Genomic DNA, 26,092 nt, shown 5'->3' with positions numbered 1-26,092 from the left:
AAAAGGATTAAAACTTCAATATGTTTTTTCAAAAATATCCATCATTAAACTAATCTACTTAGAACCTCTTAAATTAATTGTTGTCTAATTCTCACTAATTAATTTAAAAGTTAACATAGTTAATTAAAAATTATTTTATTTTCCAAAATTTCAAATTATTTTTATTAAAAAAATATTTTATTTATTTTAACTTTTTTACTAAATTTGTTTTTTAAATAATATGATTATTTATTTTATAAACTAATTATTATTTTTATTTAATAATAATAACATAATATTTTATATACAAAATATATAATTATAATAACATTATAAATTAAAATAATAAATATTTATTAATAATTTAAAATATATTTTAATTAATTATATTACTAATATTTATTAAATGAATTTTTATATATATGTGGAAGGGGGCATTCAGGCTCACTGGTCACACAAAAGAAATTACAGCTAGTATACTTTTGGTCAGGATTGACTAAGGATGTGTGGGAGTTTGTTCGAACCTGCGAGACATGTCAAAACAATAAGTTAGACAACATGGCATATAAAGACAAGTTACAACCATTAACAATCCTAAATCGATATTGAGAATCCATTTTTATAGATTTTATAGAATATCTCTCAAAAACACAGGGAAAATCTGTCATTTTTGTGGTGGTAGACAGATTGCCCAAAATGGCACATTTCACTAGCTTGTGACACCCATTTTCAGCCAAAACAGTCATTGAAGCTTTTGTCAGCAACGTCTTCAAACTTCATGGGATGCCCTTATCTATAGTCAATGGTCGAGATAAGGTTTTTCTTAGCACCTTTTGGCGAGAATTTCTAAAGATACAGCGGGTGCAACAATCTCTTTCCACAACATATCATCCTCAAACAGACGACTAAACAGAAATCGTAAACAAATGTTTAGACACTTACCTATGTTGTAAGATAGACCCCCCAAGGAATGGGTTCGTTGGTTTTCATTGGCTGAGTGGTGATATAACACCAACTTCCATTCAGTTATCCAAACTTCACCATTTGAAAATGTCTATAGGTATCCTCTACCAATTCACAACTCATATGTCGCTGGAGATTCAAGAGTTAAAGAAGTGGACATAACTCTCTCTACACGAGAAGCAACACTCCAATTATTAAAGTTTCACCTGTAAAGAGCACAAAACCGAATGAAACAAGTGCAAGATAAAAAAGAACATATGTGATAATAGAGGTGGGAGTTTGAAAATTGGTAAAACTGCACCCCTACAAACATTTATATGTTCAAAAATCCTTCCACAAGTTGTCTCCTAATTTTTTTTACCCTTCAAAGTGCTGGAAAGAATCGGAGATGTGGCCTACAAATTGGAGCTAGGAACTGTTGCAAGAATACACAATATCTTCCACATATCCCAGTTAAAGAGTTTCTAAGGCACCCCTATTTCCATTATGGAAATCCTCTAAGCCAAGAAAGCTGATAGGAAAGGCAACATAGAAGAGGAACGAGAGTTTATATTTCGGAACAAAAAGCACAAGTTTTGGTTGAATGGAAAGGATCAGGTCCTAAAGACAAAATATGAGAAGACTTTGAAACAATGAATATTCAATTCCATGAAATGTTCCCAACATGGAAACAAACCAAAGCAAAACTATTCGTCGTGGATGACAAACATTTTACAAAGGAGATAGTGTTACAATAGCTAAAATTATAACTAGTAATTTTAGCAATCTCAGTATAGTTGTATGGGCAGTTATGTGTATTGTGTTTATGATAGGCTTAGTAATGTTGTATGGACAGTTATGTGTAGTGGGGTAGTGGATAGTTATGAAATTTATCTAACCATTAGGGTTTGGATAAGATAAAATCCATAAACCTCTTTATCAATGGACATGGAAAAACTTAAGGTTGATATGTATCTTTACCCCCCTTATTCCTTGAATTCTTGGCTGTTAATCAATTGACAAATATCTTTTTTTCTTGAGAACCCTGCTTTCATTGCCCTAAATCTATAAAACCATATAAATTAGTACTCTATCAAAACCTAACCTATAACAGATTTGTTCTGCCAATATTGCAAATCAAGCGGACATGTACAAGATGAGTGTTTCAAGATAATTGTATACTCAGACTAGTTCAATGGACAAAAGACTTAATATCAGGTAAGAACTCTACTAATGTTGTTAATACACCTTTCTCAAACTATAAGGAACAACCGGAATCTTCGAGTAAATGGAGCAATGCGAACATGATAGCTCTAAAAGATCTTGTCAATAGCTACCTCTCAGAAACAATAGGAGAAGACACATATTTTGCAGGTATGTCTTTTATACAAGACTACTTTTATATTGGTGCATATAGTTTAAATGTGCATAGTCATAAAGAAAAACCAATTTAGATTATTGATAGTGGAGCTAGCTGTCATATATGTACTAATTTATTATTAATGACGGATATTAAAAAAAAACATTCCTTTATTTTTAACTAATGGAACAACAAAACATGTTAAACACATGGATAATATTAGACTTACTAATAAATTAAAGTTAATTAATGTTCTACATGTACCTAACTTTTCATACAATCTGATATCTGTATCGAAACTTGCAAAATATAGCAATATTAGGTGTCAATTTTCCTCTTCTGAATGTTTATTGCAGGACCCTAAAAATGGAAACATAGTAGTTATGGGACATCTATCTCAAAATCTCTATTTGTTAGAAAATTTAGATATCGAGTATGTTATACTAATAATAAAGTACATAATGTTTTTTTTGTTGATTTTCAAATAATGCATAAAAGGTTTGAGCATTCTTATGATACTACCCTTAAACATGTTTCTGATTTTAATAAAGATGAACATTTTCATTGTGATATTTGTCCATTGGCTAATTTACAAAAATTACCTTTTAGTATTAGTATATATAAAACTACACAATATTTTACACTTATTCATTTGGATATTTGGGGTCCCTATAAAGAATTATCATTGATTATTTTTTATGTTAACAATAGTGGATGACTAGTAGATGCAAATGGACATACATGTTAAAAAAAACCAGTAGCTATTCAAACATTCATCGATTTTCATGCATGATAAAAAACAATTTAATTCTTTCATTAAAATTGTCTGAATAGACAATGATAGTGAATTTTAAGTCATCCATGCCAATCTTTTTTTTTAAACATGGTATTTTGCATCTATACTCCACAACAAAATAGGGTGGTAGAACGTAAGCATCGACATATTCTTCAAGTTGCACGAACTAATGTTACAGACACAAATGACATTACATTTTTGGCCTTTTTCAATTTTGATAGCTACATATATAAAAAACAGAACTCTTTCAAATATTATAAATTGGGAATGTCTATTTTTTCTTCTACATAGACAAAATCAGATTACTCTAGTCTGAAAATTTTTATTGTCTTTGCTATATAAAATTTAATACACCACAAAAAAAAATTAAATCTAGAGGAAGTAAATGTATCTTTCTTGTTTATTCTTCAGGTCAAAAGGGATATAGAATTTTTGATGTTTTAAATGAAACAATAATTGTATCAAGGGACATTATTTTTCATGAAAATATTTTTCCATATCACAATCAAAATAGTATACCAAAGAAGACAAAAAAATTCTCTAAGTACATAAAACTATTTTTCTAATTCGGACTCAACTTTTTCTACAGATCCTAATTCACATCTTATTATTAATGACATTGATGCATTACATATTTTTGAAATTGAAATTGCAGAAATACATACAAATTCATTTCAAAACACATCACATTTACAAACCGAACAAAAGAAACGAACTAGAGAGAAGAAAACTCCCACATGGTTAAACGATTACATTGTCAACGCAAATAATGCACAAAACAATTGCAGTGACATATTATACACTCCAAAAACCTTTCCATATGTATCAGATTGTTTAAATAATGAATATCTAGAATTTCTAGGAAATATTTCTACTATTGAGGAACCACAATTATTTAAAGAAACGTTTAAAATAAAACATTGAAAGATGCTATGAATAAAGAACTTACTGCTTTAAAAAATAATAATACATGAGATTTAGTCTCACTTCCAAATGGAAAGAAACCTATTGGTTGAAGATGAGTTTACAAAACAAAGTTGAATCCGAATAGAATAGTGTCAAAATACAAAGCGAGGCTGGTTGCAAAGGGTTACAGCCAAAAGAAATGAAATTGATTTTCATGAAAGCTTCTCTCTCGTTGCCAAAACTGTTACGGTAAGACTATTTTTTACTTTAATTTTAGCTAACAACTGGTTTTATAACATTTCGACGTAAACAACGCATTCCTACATGGTAATCTTGAAGAAGGTGTATATATGCATCCTCATGAAGGATTCACTAAAGGAACAACCGACCAAGTTTGTTGTCTCACTATAACTTTTTATGGTTTAAAACAAGCCTCAAGACAATGGAATTATCAATTTTATAATCGTTTACTTGAATATGGATTTATACCGTCTGTTAACGACAATTGTCTTTTCATACTAAAAATAGAAACAGTTTACTACATGATATATTAATTGCAGAAGATAGTACGAAAATCATTCAAGATGTTAATTTTTTTTCTTGATCAAAAGTTTTCCATTAAAGATTTAGGAACTGTAAAATATTTCTTGGGTCTTGAATTAAAACAAACTTGCGATGGTTTATATGTAAATCAACGCAAATATGTTCTCGATATTTTAGCTGACACAGGTTTAATTGGTTGTAAACCAGCAGATGTTCCTATGTCTAAAGGTATTAAACTTAACGATAAAGATTGTCATACTATGTCGGAACCAGAAAAAATCAGAAGACTGGTTGAACGACTAATATATTAGAATTTTTCTAGTCCTAATATTGGCTTTAGCGTACAACAACTAATCCAATACATGTAGAAACCCTTTTAATACATTAGGAGCAGGGGCGGAGCCACGCTTGGGCTAGGGTGGGCTCCATCTCCACCTAAATTAAAAAAAATGCTTGGGTTGTAGCCGAAGGTAAAGTTATAAATATATGTATATTAAGTTTAAACATGTAACAATTTGTCCGAATGACTTTGGATTTAATCTGACTAAGGGGAGGTCAGGTGATCAAACTCTGCCCTTCCATTTAATTTTATAATGTTAGTTTCTTTATTATATATATTTAAAATCTAATTAATTTAATTTTTCACGTTTTTTTAACTTAATTTTTCTTTAACATGTATAATTTTGTTTTTTAAATCGAGTATTCTAATCACTTTTAAAATTTCGTTTATTTATTTTATTTTAGGAAGGGTTGGCCGAAGATCTATTTAGTAAGGGTATTTATAGAAAAATTCGATTAATATGTTCACGTATTAATACACGTAATAGTATAATACCAAAAATCTTACCGTCTAGTGAAAAACCTAGATTCGCCTTTTGGTTAGGGTGGGTTCCGCCCCATCTAAATTTAAAAAAAAAATTAGGCAAATTAAGTGAATAAACCGAACAAATGAGTCAGCCCCAGGTAATTTTTCATCCTGGCTCCGCCTCTGATTAGGAGGCTGCACATCAGGTTGTTCAATACTTGAAGGGTACTCCTTCACTAGGGTTGTTTTACTCTTGTGCTTCTAATGGTCTACTTGAGAGTTTTTCAGATGTCGATTGGGCAACCTGCTCCGATAGTCGACAATCCATTACAGGATATTGTGTTAGATACAAAGATGCTTTGGTTTCCTAGAAAACAAATAAACAAAATATTGTGTCTAGATCTTCCGCTGAAACTGAATAGCGAAGTATGGCTATTACAGTTTGTGAACTCAAATGGCTAACATATTTGCTAAGAGACTTTCATATTCTTATTCAACTGTCGATTCCTTTAAGATGTGACAATCAAGTTGCAATTCATATTGTCGAAAATATTGTCTTTCACGAAAGAACGAAGCATTTGGATATTGATTGTCACCTTGTTCGTGACAACTTCAAATAAGGATTTGTTTTACCACAACATGTCTATTCTAAATCACGAGAGGCTGACATTTTTACAACACCTTTGAATCGTGGATTATTTTATAATCTTCGAGACAAGATGAATCTTAAAAATGTTCATATTGAGGAAGGGATATAAGAATGTAGAATTAATTAGATGTATTAAAAGCTAAAGGGCTTAGTTGTACTAATGAGTTTATTAATGACTAAATTTGTAATATTGACCTATATAAAGGGGTTTATGACCTCGTTAATGAAGCATGGTTTTTTTTTTAATCTATGGTTTCGTTTTCTCTCAAACTTGAAACTCTAAATACGATTTCTAGTATATTTAATTATTTTGTATATATTTTATAAAAATTTTAAATTTATTTCTAATAACATAAATTTTTAATATGTTACCTTATATTATATTATATTATATATAATTTATAAAAAAAATGTGGTATAAAAAATGTCTACGGTTAGAGGATGATAATAAAAAAGATTTTCAAAATATAATGGTATAGAAATGATAAATACATTTTTCAAACTATTGTCTAGAAAAATCAATATCACTTTGGCCCTGATCTGAATAATTTGACTTTAAATTTATTATTCAAATAAAATTACTAAAACAATTTCAGCATTTAATATTTTAAAAATATAAAAAATAAAATAAACTTAATTTTGATGAATTATTTTAAAATAATCATAAATAACAACATCAAGCCAGCTATCATTATGAATTATTTAGTAATAACCATAAACCTTGACATCCAAAGAACACTATATCCAATATCAACCAAAACTATACTATACTTCCACCAAAAAAATAAAATTCCAAAGGATTGATATCTTCAAACATTTTCATATCACAAACCAAATCCATAAATTTTGTACACAACAGATTATTCAAATCACTTTAGCAAAGGTAAAACAAATAACTTAATTAACAATAAATAATATCGGTGCTTACACACTTTCAATTACGACTCGAAGAACGTTTCTCCAATGCAGTCGCGGCGGAGTCAATGTGAACCAGTAAACACGAATAGATTTTCCTTTTCAACGATTCAACACTCTCCTTCGTCCCATCATTCTTTTTCATTCTCTCAAGCCATTCATTCGCTTGTTTGAGCTGCGATAATGTTATAGCAATATGATCATCTGGCTCCATCTGTTGAACATTCCCTTTCTTTTCTTGCAGATCACTCATTTGAAAACCAGAATCAAGCGCTCCTTCCAAGAATTTCAAGAACCAACTTTCAGTTTCGATAATTAGAATCTCTTTTAACTCAATCATATCCTTTAAACCGTTCCCATTTGCCCATTCTTTCTTATCGTCACAACTGAGCTCCATCGAAGGCTTCAACACGAGTTTTCTGTTGTCGGAGTTTCTCTTTTTAGGAATCAAGTCTTTTTCTCCGGTTGTTAAGTTAACTGCAAGTTGACGTGGTTGTTTGTCCATGAGCTGCTGATGTAAGGCGAAGAACTTACTCAAGGAGTTGTGAGGATTCTCCTGTGAGGCTGAAGAGCGAAGCTCGGCAAACAAACTGATAACAATAATAAGGGAAATGTAAAATAGTTATTTGAGGAAAGAAATTTATGTTGAGCAAAGGATATAATACCCGAGGCACTTAACAAGAGCTGCAGCTGTAGATGCTTCTTTCTGAGCTTCTGCTGCTACCATAGAAGATAAGTTTCTCATTCTCAAAATTCCCTGTCAATTTTTGTAAAAACATTAGCCTCATGAACGAGTTGTGTCATCGTGATTTGAAGACTATTTGCATTTTATTAGTAGATAATCCTGTGATTTGGATTAGCAGAAATTTATGTCCCATTTGAAAACACTTTCATTATTGTTTTCTCGATCTGGATACAAACGCAGATACATTTGGAAACAAAACTTAGTTGAGCACAATTTTAAATTTGCTTTTTATTATAAGAGTTCTAAATGGGGCCTATAGTATTGGCCTCAAATGGAAAAACTTTAGTACCATCAATGAATTTTTGGATAACGCAATCTTCATCGAATATTTTTATCCCTCACCAAGCCCAAAAATCTGAATATGCAGTTCATCTACACTCTGTTTCCAAACGAAATTGTACATCCAGATCCACACACCCAGATGAGAAAAAAGATGAAATGGTTTTTCAAAATGAAATTGACATGCATATCATTTTCTATTGTCCAAAAGTTTCAAATAATAAGAGATATCATACTCACCAAAGGACATGTAAGTTTTTTAATACCTTCCCATGCTTCAAAAGATTGGCAGGAAGAGAAGACCAGTTCATGGTCTCATGCAATCGAGCTTTATCTCTTGAATTTGATATCGAACAATGCAAGTTAACATTCTCTTGTTTAATTGGCAAGCATTTAGTCGTACGTTTCTGTAATTCATAACCATAAACCGCACTCAATAATCAATTGCGTTTGAATTTCATTTCAAACATGATAACCAAAGAATTGGAAGTAAGTAAATCATACATACCTGAACTTTAAGTTCTTGCAATCTGCTCTTCACAACAGTTCCCACCTTCTTCTTGTTGCCTGCTCCAACAATCTCATTTTCATCTTCACATCTCTTTCCATCAATATTCGTATTCAATCCACTTACTTTAGAACTAGAAGTCAAAACACCTTGCATATACCTCGAAGCAACACTTGCCTTCTCCTCTTTAATAACAATAGTTTTCCTATGGCTCTCATCCTCCTTAGCTTCAGGCAAGTAGTTCAAAGAAGTAATTAACTGCTTACAAGGCTCGGAAATCTGCATCAAGTCCTTAGGATTACCCACGAAAGGATGTCGTCCAGGAAGTGGTCTAACACCGAGTAGAGTAGGAACAGGGATCCCAGATTTCATCTTGTCTACATAAAAGAACTGACCCAGTTGTAGTTTGTCATTTAAAATGAGATTGTTGTCTTCCTTGGAGAGTGAGACATAAGTAGAATGAGAAGAATCAGATACTTTTATGAAGAAGCCTTGATTAGGCCATAGCTCTGAATCAGCTAAGGCAGGGACAATTGTGATAACTTGTAGGAGAACAGAACGATATTCGCCACGCACTTTGACATTTGAATTGACTGTCTTTAGAAGCTTAAGTAACACTCCTGGTGTCAGCGATGCCATTTGTACCACGTTCAGTCGAGCATTTCATCGAACAGGTGGTGGACGAATCAAAAAGTAAGGGTTTTTTAAGAGAGGGGTGAATATAAGAAGTAGGTGGATGAAGAAGGAGAAGGAAGGGATAAAGGGTGAAGAGGGGTTGGAGAAATAGCGGTTAGAAAAAATGGTTGGTGGTGGCGGTGGATAAACAAAGACATGATTAGGTTACTACCGGAGAAGGCGGCGATGTTGACGTTAGGTTCGGTCATGAGGCGGAGATCCATCGAACTTCTTCGCTTTACCTTGAAGATAAAGAAACAACCGGAAGATTTGATCCACCTTTCTGAAAGAGAAGTTGCAGTTGTAGCGACTATGGACCGCCCTCTTTTCGATTCAACCAACACCACTTTTAGCAACAGAAAACGCTTTTTCAGAACGACTTTTCAAATATATATATAATATTTTGTAAGGATAAAACATTTGAGTACACTATGTCAAAAAATAGACAACTTAATATTTCCAGATTAGTGTCAAAAACATATAGAGATATACCGACCGTCTGGTGAGCCTCGCAGCCTGTGTCGTCAGGAATCTTGTTTGCGTCGATTATGAGAGGATAATCGGGCTCAAATTCGTGGCCAATTTGAATTTCTCTTTAACAGGTGGCGATGACCGTATGACTCTCGGTTTCAAGTGAAAAATGCGTTAATTTGAAAATATTTTAAGTGTTTCTCACCGAAAATTTGGTAAGGAATGAACATATATGTTTTTTAGGTGTATTTTAAACATGGAATAAAATGTTTATTTACTCAAATGTCTTTATCCTTATTTTTAAACCTAACATAATTAATAATTTATATATATAATGATACTTAATTTTCAAAGTGTCTGGATTGCTGAGTCGAGAGCCGTGGTTAATTTGAATATATATATGAGAGTAAATTGATACTTGGGTCAATTATGGGCTGACCTGCTCATAAATTTAAAACAGTTAAAAATAAAATAAAAAATGTTATAGGTATGTTTCGAACTTGCAATCTAACAAAAATAAGTACAACTAGAGTAATAAGACTTTAGTTTTTAAATTTAATACCAAATTTGATGAACGCGTGACGTTTTAACATATAAGTTCAATTTTTTAACTAATTAACTAATTATATATATATATATATATATAATGATGCTTAATTTTTAAAGTGTTCAAATTGTTGAGTGAGAGATGTGGTTAATTTGAATATATATGTGAGAAGAGATTAAAAATGCTATCAAATTTTCACTATAATTTTTTTCTTATTTTTTATATCATTTCTCGTGCAAATGCATGGTCTACATGCTAGTTATATATTATATTTTTAAATAAATTAAAGTTTTTTTTAACATAAAATCAAAATTATAATTCAATTCTCATTGTAAAAGGATTGGAGTTAGAATTACAATTCAAATAAATAAAAATAGAAATCTCAAAGATGGCACAAAGTTACCAATCTACTGCTTAAGCAAAAGCATCAGTCTCCGTTTGGGCTCGAATCATAGTCGCATAAGCACCATTAACATTTGAATCCAATAGAGCTTGGTGGCTTCCATACTCCACGACCCTACCTTCCTTAACCACGGCAATCAAATCCGCATCTCTAATGGTCGATAACCGGTGAGCCACTACAATGGTTGTGGCTTTCCTCGAAGCCTTGCTTAATGCAGTTTGAATATGTCTTTCCGATTCCAAATCTAGCGCACTACTAGCTTCGTCTAGTAATAATATCTTCGATTTCTTCAACATGGCTCTTGCTATCGCAATCCTCTGTTTTTGCCCACCCGACAATTGCACTCCACTCTGACCAACCTATATATAACCAAGAAAATGTTTAGAAATGGGCTTCAATTGAGAGTAGTTTATAGGTACTTACTTGAGTGTCATATCCTTGTGGAAGGCTACAAATGAACTTATGAATATAAGCTTCTTTAGCAGATTCTTCAATTTCAACCCAACTAGCATTTAAATCACCAAATGCAATATTTTCTCTTATACTCCCAGCAAATAAAGCTGGTTCTTGACCAACCAAAGCTATTTGTCTCCTAACCCACTTCACACTTAACTCTCTCAAATCCACACCACCCATCAAAACCCTACCTTCATTCGGATCATAAAACCTCTGTATCATCCAAATAACAGTCGATTTCCCAGACCCACTTCCACCAACAATACCCACTTTCTTCCCACCTTTCACCTTCAAACTAAACTCCCTCAACACAACAATATCCGCCCTCGAAGGATACCTAAAAGTCACCTTCTTAAATTCAATATCAAACGCACCCTTATTAGCCAACATCGCGTCATTCTTCATTCCCTTTCTTTTATTATCCTCAATCAACGACTTACGTTTCATCACTTCCAAAACAGCCGGAATCGCGTTCACAGCCGACGAAGTATCGGGTGCCAATCCAGCTAATTGCCCGACTGAAAACGAACTTAGTACGAGTATAAGAAAGATCTTATAAACATCTCCAAAATCTGTCTTGTTTTTTTTCACAAGATAAGCTCCAAACCATAAGGTTAACGTGTAGGATCCGTACATCGCGCCTTGAGATAATCCCAACGCGAACCCGAGTATCTGTGAACGTTTGACCGACGTTTGCTTCGGCTCGGCCAAGGCCTCGTCGAATTTTTTAACGATTTGTGATTGAGTAGAGAATGTCGCGACTGTTCTTATATTCGAAACTGCGCCGGCAGCAATATTGCTAGCTTTTGTGTAAGATGAGTTGTCTAGTTTAGGTCCGACGTTGATTAACAAGCTGAAATAACTCGCACCGAGTGTGAATGGAGTGAGGGCTGCAGCTAAAAGAGTTAATCTCCATTCTAGACTAAACGAGATTCCGAGTCCTACTGCAGCTGAACTCAAACCCATTAAGAGAACTGAAAATCGATCGCCGAGAACGGAACGGAAACAGATGGAGTCGGTGGAGAGGCGAGAAATAAGAATGCCGGTTGAATTCTCTTCGAAATCGAACCAGGCTGGTTCTTGTCTTAATATGGATTTGAATAGGAATGATCTTACTCTCTTTGTGAGGTTTGTTCCAGCCCATCCACAGAAACCTTGCTGACCGGTCATGGAGAGTATGCATCCAATGCCAAGTCCAACGAGTATTAAACACATTTGGGCTACTTCTCTTTTCATCTTCTCTTTATCTGGATCGAAATAAACTTTCAGAGCTTCACCTAGGATTAAAGGGAAGATTGATAGAATAGCACCAGCCACCATTCCAAGTGAAAACCCAACCAAAAGTATGGCCAGCTCCGGTTTCTGCAAACTCCATACTTCAGACATCTTAAATTCTCGAATTTTCTCCTTCTCCACTTCATCTTCTTCCACCTGTGATTCTTCTTGAACAGATTTCTCATAAACAGAGAAGTTATTGTCTTTAGTGATCACGTGGGTTGAGTTTGAGTTTGATGTTGTTGGTTGTTTAGATACGGGTTCTGTGGCTAACTTGACGAGATTGTAGTATAAGCCGGTATTCTCCATTAGTGTCTTATGGTTACCAATTTCGGCTACAGACCCTTGATTGAGGACAACAATTGAGTTGGCATTTCGGACAGTTGCTAGCCTGTGAGCGATTACGAGCGTGGTTCTTCCTGATGAGATCTTGTCAATGGCTCGTTGAACGAGTGATTCTGATTCGGGATCTAATGCGCTTGTTGGCTCGTCTAAGAGAAGGATTTTTGGGTCCTTTATCATGGCTCGAGCTAATGCTATCCTCTGTTTTTGACCACCTGAGAGTAACGTTCCTCTGTCTCCAACCTATTCAATGAGTAGATAGAATTTAGTACACCAATAGCATGCATGAAACAAAATTATTTGAAAATACCCACTTAGATTTATTCAAATTATCTCTCTGACCTGTGTGTCGTATCCCCAAGGAAGGTCGGAAATGAAGGTGTGAGCATCGGAGGCAATACAAGCTGCTACTGCTTCCTTCTTCGTCGCATTCTCCTTACCCATCATCACATTTTCTAGAATAGTAGTAGCAAATAGGACTGGTTCTTGACCCACCATACCTATTTGAGTTCTAAGCCATTTCACTTGTAATGTCTTTATGTCATGACCATCTAAGGTCACCAATCCTACCAAGCCATAACAAATATTAATGTACAAACTTTCACAACATAACAAAAAATGTATTGAAAAACTTGCATACCTATTGTAGGATCATAAAATCTCTCAATTAGAGCAAAAACAGTTGATTTCCCACCTCCACTAGCTCCAACAAGAGCAAGAGTCTTAGACGGAGGAATAACTAGACTCAAAGAGTTAAGGATCATAGCGGTTGGACGAGAAGGGTATGCAAAAGTTACCCCCTTAAACTCAATTCTCCCACGTGTATTCGTCAACTCCTTCCCATGAGGGCTATAAGGGTCAATTTCCGGCACTCTTTCTATGATTTCGAAAACTCTACCAGCAGCTACTGTTCCTTGAGAAAACTGAGCGAAATATGACAAAGCCAATGCCAATCCCCTACATTATTGATAATTGCATAAGAAATCTTTTGTTATGTTAGTTATTTTGAGCCCATTTTGAAGTATCAATTTATTTACCTTCCACCAACATTTACACCAAAAAAACAAGCAATAGCATCACCTCCAGTAATCTCTTTTTTAGCAACCAAGATAGCTCCATACCAGAAAGCAAGTGCCCAAGTTGAGTAAGTGACCAAATAAATAACACCCATTCCAGCACCCTTCGAAAACCCCATCTTCACTCCTAAAGGGACGCCTTTTGCCAACAAATCTGTATACTTAGCGATCATTTCATCTTCCATTACAAATGAGAATATGGTTCTGACCGAACTAATGGTTTGTTCTGCAATGCCTCCGGCTTTCCTATAAGAAGCCTTTTGAAAACAAAACGAAACGAAGAAGAGTTAGTATAGAAACAAAAAGTTGAAGTTGTTATAATGAAAAAACTAATCAATCCTTGTTACCTCTTCTTTTCCTGTTAGACCAATATACACAGCTTTATATGCTATTCCACAGAACATAGTTAATGGTGTGACTGCAAAAACAGCTAGAGAAATTTTCCATGATCTAATAAAACCAACCAAATAGCCACATATGAAGGTAAATATGTGATGGATGAAGTGTGCCATCTGCAGTAATAAGAGCAAATTTGGAAACATTTCAGATACAAAATCGTTTGAAAACTAAATTTAATGGTGTTTCCAGTAATAACCTTCTCCCCCATCACTTCTTGAATTTGGGCCACATCGCTGGAGATACCGTGCATGATGTCTCCGGTGCTGATTTCTTTGTCGAAGAATGCAATATCTTGCCTCAACACGGCCTGCAAATATTTTGTTCTAATCCGATGAGCTGACCTTTCCCCCACCAATCTCCAGCAGCTGATCTCTGTCAATATGCACCAATATCGCGTTAGAAATACGAATTTTATTCATTTGAAAACACTTCTGGATCTGAATCTGTTTGAGAAATCGCGAATGAATCCCAAATGAAGCTGAACAACTAATCTATTGAAGGGTTTGTTTTATAGATTACCTAAGTAAGCTCCAATTATAACTATTGCAGATAATCCAGCCATGAGTATGCATATCTAAGCAAACAAAAGAAAGAAGAAAAATCAGTTAAACAAGAGAAATTTTAAAACTTAAAGAACCTAGTAAGAAAAGTTCATAGCCATACCGTACTGACATCCTTCATCATTGTGGTTTTATCATCATCTGATTCTTTAGCTATCTTGTTAACAAATCGACCAAAGAGAAAAGAATACCAAGGAAGTGATCCACCATTGATGAATGCCCCCAAACAGCCAAACATCACAAGAATCATATCAAACTTACTCGAGTACTTGAACAAGCTGAAAAGACCAACTGGCTGCGGAGGAGGCTCTTCATCGTATTCTTCTTCTTCATGTTGTTCTACAGCATAAGAAGATCGTCCATCCATTTCATGACCTTTCTCGTAATTACGATGACTAATGGTTGAAAATCTATCATTGTTGTCACTGTAATAGTCTTCCAGATTATGGCTACGAAGAACAGTATGATGATGACGATTATCACGATGATAACTACCATGGAATCCATCATCATCTGACTGATCATCAAAATTGTTTTCAGATCCATCATCGTTATCGCTCGCATGAGAATTTAATCTACTAAACCGACTCGGAAGTTGATTTCTGAAATTGGAATCTCTATTTCCAGCGAGAGGACCGCTATTTCCTGCACTGTCTTGCTCATTAATAGTTTCCAATCCCAAAATTGTTGGCGATCTATTCGATTTATGCATAAGCGACGGTCCTTCAACATCAACATAGCTCTGAAGTTCAATCCTCCCGGAAGGAACCGGATCGTATCGTGAATTATCATCAGAGTAATAATAAGGATTATTAAACGTACGCGAAAGGTAGTAATCATTAGCCGATTGCTTGAAAGTCCTGTTGTAAGGAGTTCCTGCAGTAAAAGCCCACGGACTAAGAGCTACACCGAGATTCTGATTTCTACGCCATCCGGTTGATTCAAATTGCCAAGAGAGATCTCCATGCCATGAAATATCATCGTCAGTTGCAAAAGGAGATGACGGAGTTGGATTGTGACGGTTTCGATGAGGAGTTCCGGCGATGGAGAAACTGTTTGAGAAAGAGTGAGCGGTGTTGTTGTGGCTACGGGAGGTGACTGGTGTGGTGGTGTAGCGGCGGCGTGTGCGGTGGTGGTGGTTACTTGGACCGCTGGAAAATGAGTGGCCGAGCTCGAACGACGAGTCGGCCATGGCGATTTGATCAGTTTAAAGAGACGACTCTGAATGAATTTGGCGGGTTTAACTGCAAATGAAGATGTATATAGAAGGAAATATTAAGTACAAATAAAGGCTCTTGAACTTTTATTAATATTGTAAATTTTACTACTAACTTTTAAATTATATGAAATTATACCAACTTAAAGGGCTATTTGTATATATTACCAAAGTGAAAGGGTTGTTTTTTATTCTTATTCAAATATTAATTAATAAATAAATAAATAAAATGGATCAGCTTTGGAGTACCAAGCTGCCAGCTGGCCTCGGAATATAAGTTTGGTTTGTTTCCCATTGATCTATCCGCTTGTCTTATATAATTTTTAAATTTTATAATTTATTATATGGAATAAGTTAATACATATATTATTTACTCCAATTAAGACATTTTTAATAAGAATAGATGAGTTTTATTTTGTATATTATTAAATATATCTTTTAATTTTATTATTTATAAATTTTATGAATTAAGTTTTCAATAAAAACAATTATTCATTTTGTGGTTATGTTTTAAAATAGGGACTAGTTTGAATGGAAATGGGATGCCGGCTTTAGCCTGTAGAGTAGCAGGCGGAAGTGCTTGAGTCAAATAAATAATAATAATAATAATAATAATAATAATTTGATTCAGATTAGCATAAGCCATATGATAAACAATGTTTTCAGTGTAGATGATTACTTAATTAAGTTTCCTCAATTGTATGGTCAAGCTTTGTTCTCATACTATTATATTTTTATATGATAGTCTAAATATAATAAAAGAGTTTTCGACTTAATTATTTATTCACTTATCTTTATTAAAGTTTAATATTATTTTTTCATAAAAACAATAATAATTTGCATTGTCATTTCATCCATGCTGTTCGATTGAGTTTTGACTTTGGAGTTCTAACCGACTCGTTTAATATTCGAGTTGAGATCAAGCTCATATAATATTTGTTCGATGTTCTGTCGAGTTTTTTCGAGTTCGATAATAAATAATGTAATTTTTATTTATTTTAATATTAAAATTTAAAATAAATATTTTTTTATAAATATTTGAAAATTTAATTTTAGTTAAAGTTTTTCGAATCGAGACGAGTTGGTAGATAAATAGTCAAGTCGAGTTTAAATTTATAATTTCGCTCGAGTCGTACTAATAAATACTTAATTGAATCGAGCTGACTTGACTCATTTACCATCCTTATCCTAGTTTTCTTAAACAAATATTATATTTTTATTTATTTAATATTTTATATTAAAAACATGTAATACTTTTGTATTTAAATTTAAAAAAAAAGAAAAAAAAGTGTAATAATTTAGTCTTGTAAAAGCTTTAAAAATATTATTAAGAAAAAAGTGTTAGGGAAGATGGGCTAGAGCTTGCCTCACCCTAAGACCATATGAGTTTATTATATTAAATCTTGATTATTAAATAAAAATGTTATTATTGTCAAAGTATTAAGAAAACATTAACCTATAGAACATTGAAGGCCAAACAATCCATATATATTATGTTGGTTAGTTTTCTTTCCATCAACCAAAATCTTATAATTTGTTTAGCATTCAAAGAGTAGACTTTAAATATATGAACTATTATGTTGGTTACAACCTTGACTCTCAAATTATAAAATAATAAAAACCATTTTTATTTGTATAATAATAAAACTCACTAGAATAAAGTAACATGAATTGAACCTACAAAATTTGTATTAACTCTCTAAATTAAATATATATAATAATAAATAAATAAATTACTAAAAGAAAACAGCACCTCATTCATTTCCAATGCTTTTTTTTTTCTACCTAGGTATAAAGCCTTTTAGGACATCCCGAGATGAACTGTACTTTTCATGTAGTTCAATGTTTCTATAATAATATAGAAAATTAATAAATTATATGATTTTGAAATAATTCCAACCAAAAAAAATACAAAATTGATGAAATAGGAGTTAATAAATCAGAGATATGAGGCAAAGGAAGAACATTAACATTCAAATTTCAAGCTGCTTGCTTGATTTGATTATCCCTAATAATATTCATGGTGTTCATCATCATCATCAATCAATCACCCAGAAAGAAAGAAAGATGGGGGTTTGCAGATGAAATTATAGTGTAATCTCAGAATAATTGGCTGAGTAACAATGATTTAAATTACAAATGAAACTCCATCATCATCAAACATTCATCAAGATCTTCAACAAGGCTAATTAGTAAGAATATAATTATTTTAATTCACTACTAGTAATACAAATTTCTCAAACCTGTAATAAGCCTGCAGAGTAATCTTCTTCCTGTTCTTCCTCTTCTTCATCTTCCCCCTTCCACTTAAATCTATTACTAAAATTGACGCTGCTGCTAACTGCTGCTTTCGCTATTATTGTTGTTGTTGTTCGCCATGCTGTTGTTGATGATGTTGTTGTTGTTAAGATGGTGATGATTGTTGTTGTTGTTGTTGTTGTTCCCAACTCTCCTACGTTTAATCTGAGAAAGTTCAAGCTGAGTTTTCATATAAAACTGCATTCTTTGTAACTCAAGCTCCTTTGTAAATTTCATCCTCTGTTTCTCCATCTCCATCACCTGTTGTAGCTTAGAAGTCTCAGCTTGTTCAAACGCCTCCCCAAATTTGATAATCGCACGAGTCAGCTCCCTTACTGAATTCCCCCTGTTCGTCTCTTCTTTCACACCACCACCGCTGTTATCCTTCACTCGATTAGGAGGAGCAGGAGTAGGAGCTACCGGTTGTTGTTGTTGTTGTTGATGATGTTGATGATGGTGGTTGTTATGATGCAATGGTGGAACAATAGAATTCATATCTCTCTTCTTAATCCTTGGTCTTTTTCTTTCATAAGACTCTGGAGGAAAACTATCAGTTGAATCAGGTGAAGGTTCTGGATCAGAATGAGATGAATCAGAATCAACCGGCGCTCGTCTACGGAGATTCTGCTTCGGCTTCTTCTGTTGTTGTTGTTGGAATTGGTTAGCCGATCGAGAACCGACGGGGATACCAACAGGTACAATCTTAAGAGCTCCAGTTGAAGATGGAGATGCACCGATCTTAGCAGTAGGACCGATCAAGTAATCAAGTCTATCATAAAACAACCACTTACTAGGACCGCCGCCGGCGCTAATCTTCGCTTTCTCAGCTTTATACTTCTTCTTCACCGTATCGATACGATTCTTACACTGAATATCCGTCTTCGGCGTCTTAGAGTAATCATCCTGTCTACTTACAACATCCGCAACTTCCTTCCAATGTTTCTGCTTCAGATTCCCTCTGCTAAGCTCCAAGTATCTCTCTCCCCAAGCATCGATTAACAGTTTCGTACCTCCTTCGCTCCAGCAATCTTCTCGTCCACCGCCGTTGGCGGCGGCGGGAGTTCTTCCTCCTCCTCCTCCTCCTCCTTGTTGTATCGGCAAAGCTAGAGTGAGAGGCTTCTGAGGCGGCGCCGCGGCGACGGTGACAGTAATCCGGCCGTTGGATGGAGGTGAAATCGGAGATCCGGAATCTGGAGACGGATGCGATTGGATTTCATCGTCGTCTTCCATGGAATAGATCGAATTGATGAGATCTCCGATGATCTTCTGTAGAGATAGAGAGAGAGAGAAAGAGGAGAGAGAAAGGGGGTACGGTTAGGTTAGGGCTTTGAGACTTGACCGGAGGCGATATAAATTGACGGAATATATAAACGGAGGAATTGGGCTTTTTGATTCATCACCGGTTGAAAGAAACCGGTGGGCTTTGACGCCGTCGGCAAAGGCGGGACCAATAAGGATGGACACGTGGAATATTGTGGACTGTTGGATGATAATTTGTTATGATCTTATTGGGTATTTCCGGGAAATCCGTCATCGGAGCGTCATACCGGCGGACTTGGTGGACCTCCCTCTCTATAAACTCTTTCATCTACCCGTCCATTCTTTCTTTTTACTAAAATACCCCGAACATCCTGATCAAAAATTAAAATTAAAAATTAAAATGTCTCGCGGTAATTTGCTTTAAATAAATAAATTCCGAAAATGTCTGAATTTTATTTTCTTTATTGGATTAACAGTTCGTATAAATTGAAATAAAAAAGTACATATGCCTAATTGGACTTAATTAATTATATTGTGAACGATGATTAAATTGTAAATTATGTCTTAATCAAGAATTAAGACTAAAAAAATATTATTATTAGCCAAACTAGCATGTATCTCGAATATTACCGTAAAAATATTTATGGATGGGTCAACCCACAATTCGACTCAAGTATTCATTTACTCTCATATATATATATATCCAAATTAACTACAGTTTTCGACCAGACATTTCGGACATTTTAAAAATTAAATATCATTAATTATATATATATATATTAGTTAGTTAAAAAGTTGAACTTATATTGTTAAAATGCCCCGTGTTTATTAAATTTGGTGTTAAATTTAAAATACAAAGTGTTATTAGCATAGTTGATTAAAAGGTTTTATTTATTTTTGTTAGGTTGCAAGTTCAAACCATATCTATAACATTTTTAATTTTATTTTTAACCGTTTTAAGTTTATGGCGGATCAACTCACAATTTGACCCAAGTATCCATTTACTTTCATATATATATATTTAAATTAATCATAACTTTCGACCCGACAATTCGAAAACTTTAAAAATTAAGCATCATTATATATATATATATGGTTAGATTGATTGGGCTCTATATTTTGGTCAATTTGAGTTCGGATCTTTTCTGTCAACACTCACACAATTTGAAGTTTTAAATGGTTAAAATTATATAAAATGAGCTTTATTTTAAATAACATTAATTTATTATATACGTGATATTTATAAATAAAATAATAAAAAATACGTGCCACTAATTTAATAGTGATTTGACTCCTAAATTTAAAATAATTATTAGTCAAAACTCTAAATTCAATAAAAAAAAATAATTAATAGTTAAATTACTGAGCATTTCATCATTGTTTCAAAACATGTATATTTTATTATTTCTAATATAAAATTAAAATAAATACAAGAAATAATATATAAATGAGAAATATTTTAAGTTGACTCGCTTAAATAAAGTAGGTGAATCATTTTATTTATTTATAAATGTCACTATATATATTAAGTTAACGACATTTTAAATTATTAAAGATAAAACTTTATTTTTTATAACTTTAATAAAATAATTATAAATTTTGATGTTTATATTTTTTTTTTAAATATCAAATGGTCCAATAAAAAGCACAAATATGATATTCTGCCCAAAATGAATTGAATTATGAAACAATTTGGAAGAAGAGTGAAAGTTTATATAGTAAATAATTTAATATCAATCGGTCATGTTGACATTGAAAACTATATTAATTAAATTGTGCAATAATTAAGCATGGTTCTCGAGCGGACACAAGACACAAGTCGAGCAAACAGTTTTCTATAAAACTATTTTTTGAAAATTTTTACAACACTTCCAAAACAAATTTACTTGAGTTATTCTAACATTAGTATGAACATTTTTCATATTTAAAAGTTTTATTTTGGATAAAAATAATAGATAAAAGAGTTTTTATTTTTTATTATAACGTAGGTCACTTGTTACCCGAAAAAATTATTATGTGTTTTCTTTTTTTCTTATATATTTAAGACTTTTATTACTTAAATTAGAGAATAATATTTTTTTTAAAATTTCAACAGAATAATATAAATATATAAATAACTGAATATATAGTATTAAAGATAATAAAATATAACCTTTTCAAAATTTTATTATATATTATGCTCAATTTCAAATCTTTAATATATTGTAGAAGATAATATATTTTTAGTTTTATTTATGGTTATTGAATTTTAAAGGTAAACTTCAATTTAAGTTTTCTTTATGTATAAATTGAATTTGGAACTTTTAATAGATATTTTTTTTAAAAAAAAATTTAGTCATCTTAATTAGTTGTAAGCATAAATTGAAGAGAAAAAAAAACTCTTAAGTGTTTGTAGGATTGTTAGAAAGTTTTATTTTTTTTGAAAAAATATGTGTTCTAAATTATAGAATTTGAAATTTAAACTGAATAATATAAAATAATGCATAATTATAGACATAATTCAAATTTAATAATTTTTAACTTTGTCCTTTTTATGTATATCATTTAAAGCACATGTGATAATTTGAATACCTTAATGGATTGTTGTTTTATATTGGTAAGGGAAGAGTCGGCCCGGCCCGGCCCGTAAAGTCCAACAAACCTTGGACCCTAAACTTCCTTTTTCTAATATTTTTTTTTTCTTCATCATGGGTTAGCCCATCAAATGTATACTTTTCTAATTACCCATATTTTATTATATTTTATTTATAGGCATATAAATAAATAAATATTGATTTGAAACAAATTAAATATCATAAATTTAATTTTTATTTTATTTTTTAAAAAAAAATACTCTAAATTAAGTCGGGATGTGATTTTAGCGTTTCCTCGCATTGGTTTTTTCATGACTAAATAAAGGACTGAGCTTATTTGGTAATTTTCTTTTTTTTAAAGTAAAATAAAATATATACTTTTTAAAATAATGAAAATCTATTTTATTATTATGATCTAAACATTTATCAAAAATTAATTTTCTCATTTACTTCTTACCTATAAAAAATATCTTTTGTATAAAATAAAAATAAAATAACTTCTACTTTTACTTTTACTTTATCAATTTTAAAAAATAATATTATAACAAAATATAATTACAAAAAGTAGAATTATATTAAAAATTTATTATTTTATTATTATTATTATTATTATTATCACCAAACTCAATCACATGCATCACTACCAACATTGCTCTAATTAATATATATATATATATATATATATATATATATATATATATATATATATAATATTAAGTTGTGATAATGTATTAAATAAAAGTAAAAATATTTTATTAATTTACTATGATAGTACCTCTATTTAAATCAATTTTATTTATTTTAATAAAAATTAAATACTTTTTATTTTTTATTTTTTTTAAATTAAAGCAGAACTAAATGACATCACCGTCACAACCCTTACAGAAATTAAATATCTTAAACAATACTAGAATTATATCGATAATTAAAAATAAATAAATAAAATTACTACAATATAATAATATAAATAAATTATAAACAATATTTAAAAAATTTGATGAAATATTCAAATAAAAACTTAAATTTGCTAAATTTTATAGCATGTATAATCAAACTTAAGATTAATTAATTTAATTCATCTTATTCACAACTAAGTTATTCACTCAAGTTTATTCATTAAGATCTCAGATAAGTTTATAATATTTAACTTATTTGAATCGTTAACGTTATATGTATGTTTAATTGCTTTAAATTATTCTTTTATTTGTTTAAAATTATAAAAGTTATTCGCTAAACACTAGATAATACATGGTTAATTTTATTATATGTAATACCTTATTCAATAAAATTATTATAGCAATTTATTACACAATAGCGACTTATTTCTTCGGTGCTATTACAACCGATCAAATTCTCCCCTAATTGGGATATTTCGATTATAATCAAAATCAAACATACCTTGAATTAGTGGCATGCAAATATTAGATATCACAATATTTTTACATATGTCCTAAAAGAGTATAGTCTTTCTCACATATTCAAGCAAAACTTTCAAACAAGCATTTAAATTTTCAGTTAAAGTACATCAAACCAACTAATATAATAAATATAAACAATTTTTTTTATTAACAATGACATACAAAAATAAATGCAAATTTACAAGTCATACTACTATTGAACCACTTTTATTTAATACAATTCTAATATAGAATTAAAATTAGATTATTTAATTTTTTACAAGACTTTTGTCATTTGATATAATTTAACCTAAATAGTTACAAATCATATAGCAAATGAAAATCAACTTATACATATAAAAAATTCTTAAACTTATCATTTAAATATCGTCACTCACGATCTAACAATGTTAAAATATAAAAATTGGCATACAAAAAAATTAGTATTTGATGAGAGTAAGATTTATAGAAAAATAGTAACAATATAACATGAGTAAAATTTATATAATTAGTTATATATTCAAGATTTTCTAATCTTATTTTTAAAGTATTAAAATTGCATAAATCAATGATATGCACATAATAGTAATAAAGTATACATGTACCATAAATGAAATAATTCATAATTAACATGAACTTAATTAATAGGAAAATTCATCAAATCTTTTTCTAGATGCTCAAATTTGGAGCTTAACCGGATTATCATTGATTGCAAAAATTCTATTTACTTCTTAAGTCTAATTTTTTTTTACAATTTACTCCAAAATATAAAATCTTTCCCAAATGTGTTAGTAACCATATCATAAATTTTATTTAAGGTGTTTGATTGCATTTAAATAAACTTGAATTGAAATTAATATATCTATTTTATTATATAAAGTCTTTTAATTTTTTTTTATTATAATATGTGTAGTTTTTTTTTTATATTAATGTAAAAATCTATACATTTAAGTTTTAACTTATTTTATATGTCTCAAAATGTAAACCGATCTATTTAGGATTATAGTAGGCTTAAACCCTTAAACCCGGTACAAAAATATTATTATTTATCAAAATTTTACAAATAATAATAAAACTTTGTATTAGTTGGCTGATATTTTAAAAATGAAATACTAGTATTTTTTCTCACTAAATTCTAGCTCCTATGTCTAGTTTTTTTTAGAATGTTGAGTTCCGTTTATCTACTTGAGTGCAACTAATTCCCGCAAGTTAAACATATATATAACTCACAAAAACATTTATTTAACCAAACGCATAACTTATCGCCTGAAGGACTCGAACCCAAAACTCTCAAGAAGGTTGCCCATAACTCTAGTTTATTAACTACTAACAACATTGGTTAAATTATTATCACCAAAACACTTAATTAAAAATAATGACAAATGCTTATATATATACTTTAACTATGGTTATTGTTTCAAATAACATAAACAATAATTAATATTTTTTCTACTACGTGACCCTTTTTTTTTTATAATGTATAGGCATATAATTATATTTCTGTCACATAATTTTCTCTACCTATACAACATTTATATTTATTGGTGTAACATTTTTTCCATATTAAAACTAATTGTATTAAAAATCTTGTCTAGATTTTGTGGATAGTCTCAAATAAAGTGTAATCTCTCAATATAATGATTAATTAATTTGTAGTTTATTTTTTGACTAGAGATTACTCCCTACAATATCTGTGCATGCTTTATGTTAATTTATTATTCTTTTATTTAAAATTCATAGTTTATTTTCTAGTTGAATCTCTCTACTTTTATTTATTATTTTTACTTTTTTACACCTTTTGAAGAGATTACATATCTACTTATATAATAAGATCAACATAATTAGTTGTTAAAATTAAAACATCATATTCCATTAAACTTTTTCTTCATACATTAATAGTTAGCTAGCCATGCATCAACCTCTTACAATAGATCATTAAAATCTAGAAAACATTAATTAATTAACATCTTAATTATTTAAACAGAAATGCAAACTAAAAATAGAAATTAGATTTATTTTTTCAGATTCACTTGCACCCGAACTTGATTTGATTTAGCAGGTGTAGAAGTCGATTAGGTCAAGGAGATCATAATCAGAAGAGTCAGTATTCTGCATAGTCCATAACAGATGATCAAACAGAACAACCTCACAACGAACAGAACCGTCAGATTTATTAACAAGATTTTGAAACACTGGATGTTGGATAATCTCGGTATTTAGGAGATACTTACGGCGAGACTTACCTACGTAAACAGTGTGTAACTGCTGCGACGACGGTGGTGGTGGCGGCGGCGTCGTCTGGAAGACGGAGTTGGAAGGTGGTGGGATTGAAGATTTCTTCGAAAGAAATAACTTCTTGAATGCAGATCTGAGTTTGGTTAGGATTTTCATTGTGTTATTATGAGTGGAGCTTGGATTTAGGTTTTAATTTTGTGAGAAAGAATAGTATATGAGAAATGTATTTATAGTAAAAAAAAAATTTGGTGAAAGACAGATCAGATTTAGTGGGACCCAATTATACAGCTTCGTGACGAGAAACGTGTCATTTTGTTATGTTTTTTTTCTCGTTTCTTTCTTTATTATGTCCAATGGGAGTAAACGGGAAATATGGAAAATTGGAAATTGTTAAAATCTACTCTGTTAAGTCTTGTTTGTTTGGTTTTAAAAAAAATATTACATATTTTATAACTTTTTGACAGCTAATAATTATCTGTATT

At 31.3% G+C, this 26,092-nt stretch overlaps 4 protein-coding genes across 4 annotated transcripts; all 4 read right to left on the bottom strand.

The window, feature by feature from the left end:
- Window positions 1-6,780: 6,780 nt before the first annotated feature.
- LOC124931642 lies at window positions 6,781-9,520 on the bottom strand. The gene is made up of 4 exons (XM_047472156.1): window positions 8,428-9,520; window positions 8,186-8,326; window positions 7,561-7,652; window positions 6,781-7,485 (listed from the first exon to the last, which is right to left on the bottom strand). Exons 1-4 carry the CDS (start codon window positions 9,064-9,066, stop codon window positions 6,915-6,917), a joined length of 1,443 nt encoding a protein of 480 aa, XP_047328112.1. The 5' UTR covers window positions 9,067-9,520; the 3' UTR covers window positions 6,781-6,914.
- An 879-nt stretch (window positions 9,521-10,399) lies between these two features.
- LOC124929976 (ABC transporter B family member 19-like) lies at window positions 10,400-15,823 on the bottom strand. The gene is made up of 9 exons (XM_047470352.1): window positions 14,735-15,823; window positions 14,591-14,645; window positions 14,268-14,443; window positions 14,020-14,184; window positions 13,634-13,929; window positions 13,237-13,553; window positions 12,939-13,162; window positions 10,947-12,839; window positions 10,400-10,882 (listed from the first exon to the last, which is right to left on the bottom strand). The coding sequence occupies exons 1-9, from the start codon at window positions 15,821-15,823 to the stop codon at window positions 10,535-10,537; spliced, it is 4,563 nt and encodes a 1,520-aa protein (XP_047326308.1). The 3' UTR covers window positions 10,400-10,534.
- Window positions 15,824-17,958: 2,135 nt separating this feature from the next.
- LOC124932372 (trihelix transcription factor ASIL2-like) lies at window positions 17,959-19,738 on the bottom strand. Its single transcript, XM_047472991.1, has one exon. It carries the CDS (start codon window positions 19,373-19,375, stop codon window positions 18,185-18,187), a length of 1,191 nt encoding a protein of 396 aa, XP_047328947.1. The 5' UTR covers window positions 19,376-19,738; the 3' UTR covers window positions 17,959-18,184.
- A 5,689-nt stretch (window positions 19,739-25,427) lies between these two features.
- On the bottom strand, window positions 25,428-25,766 carry LOC124929975 (auxin-responsive protein SAUR76-like). The gene has a single exon (XM_047470351.1). It carries the CDS (start codon window positions 25,764-25,766, stop codon window positions 25,428-25,430), a length of 339 nt encoding a protein of 112 aa, XP_047326307.1.
- Between the last annotated feature and the right edge of the window lie 326 nt (window positions 25,767-26,092).

This window comes from Impatiens glandulifera, chromosome 3, assembly GCF_907164915.1.
Source record: "Impatiens glandulifera chromosome 3, dImpGla2.1, whole genome shotgun sequence".
Classification (NCBI taxonomy): domain Eukaryota; kingdom Viridiplantae; phylum Streptophyta; class Magnoliopsida; order Ericales; family Balsaminaceae; genus Impatiens; species Impatiens glandulifera.
Note: the sequence above shows the minus strand (reverse complement) of the source record. Positions and strands in the feature narration are given on the sequence as shown.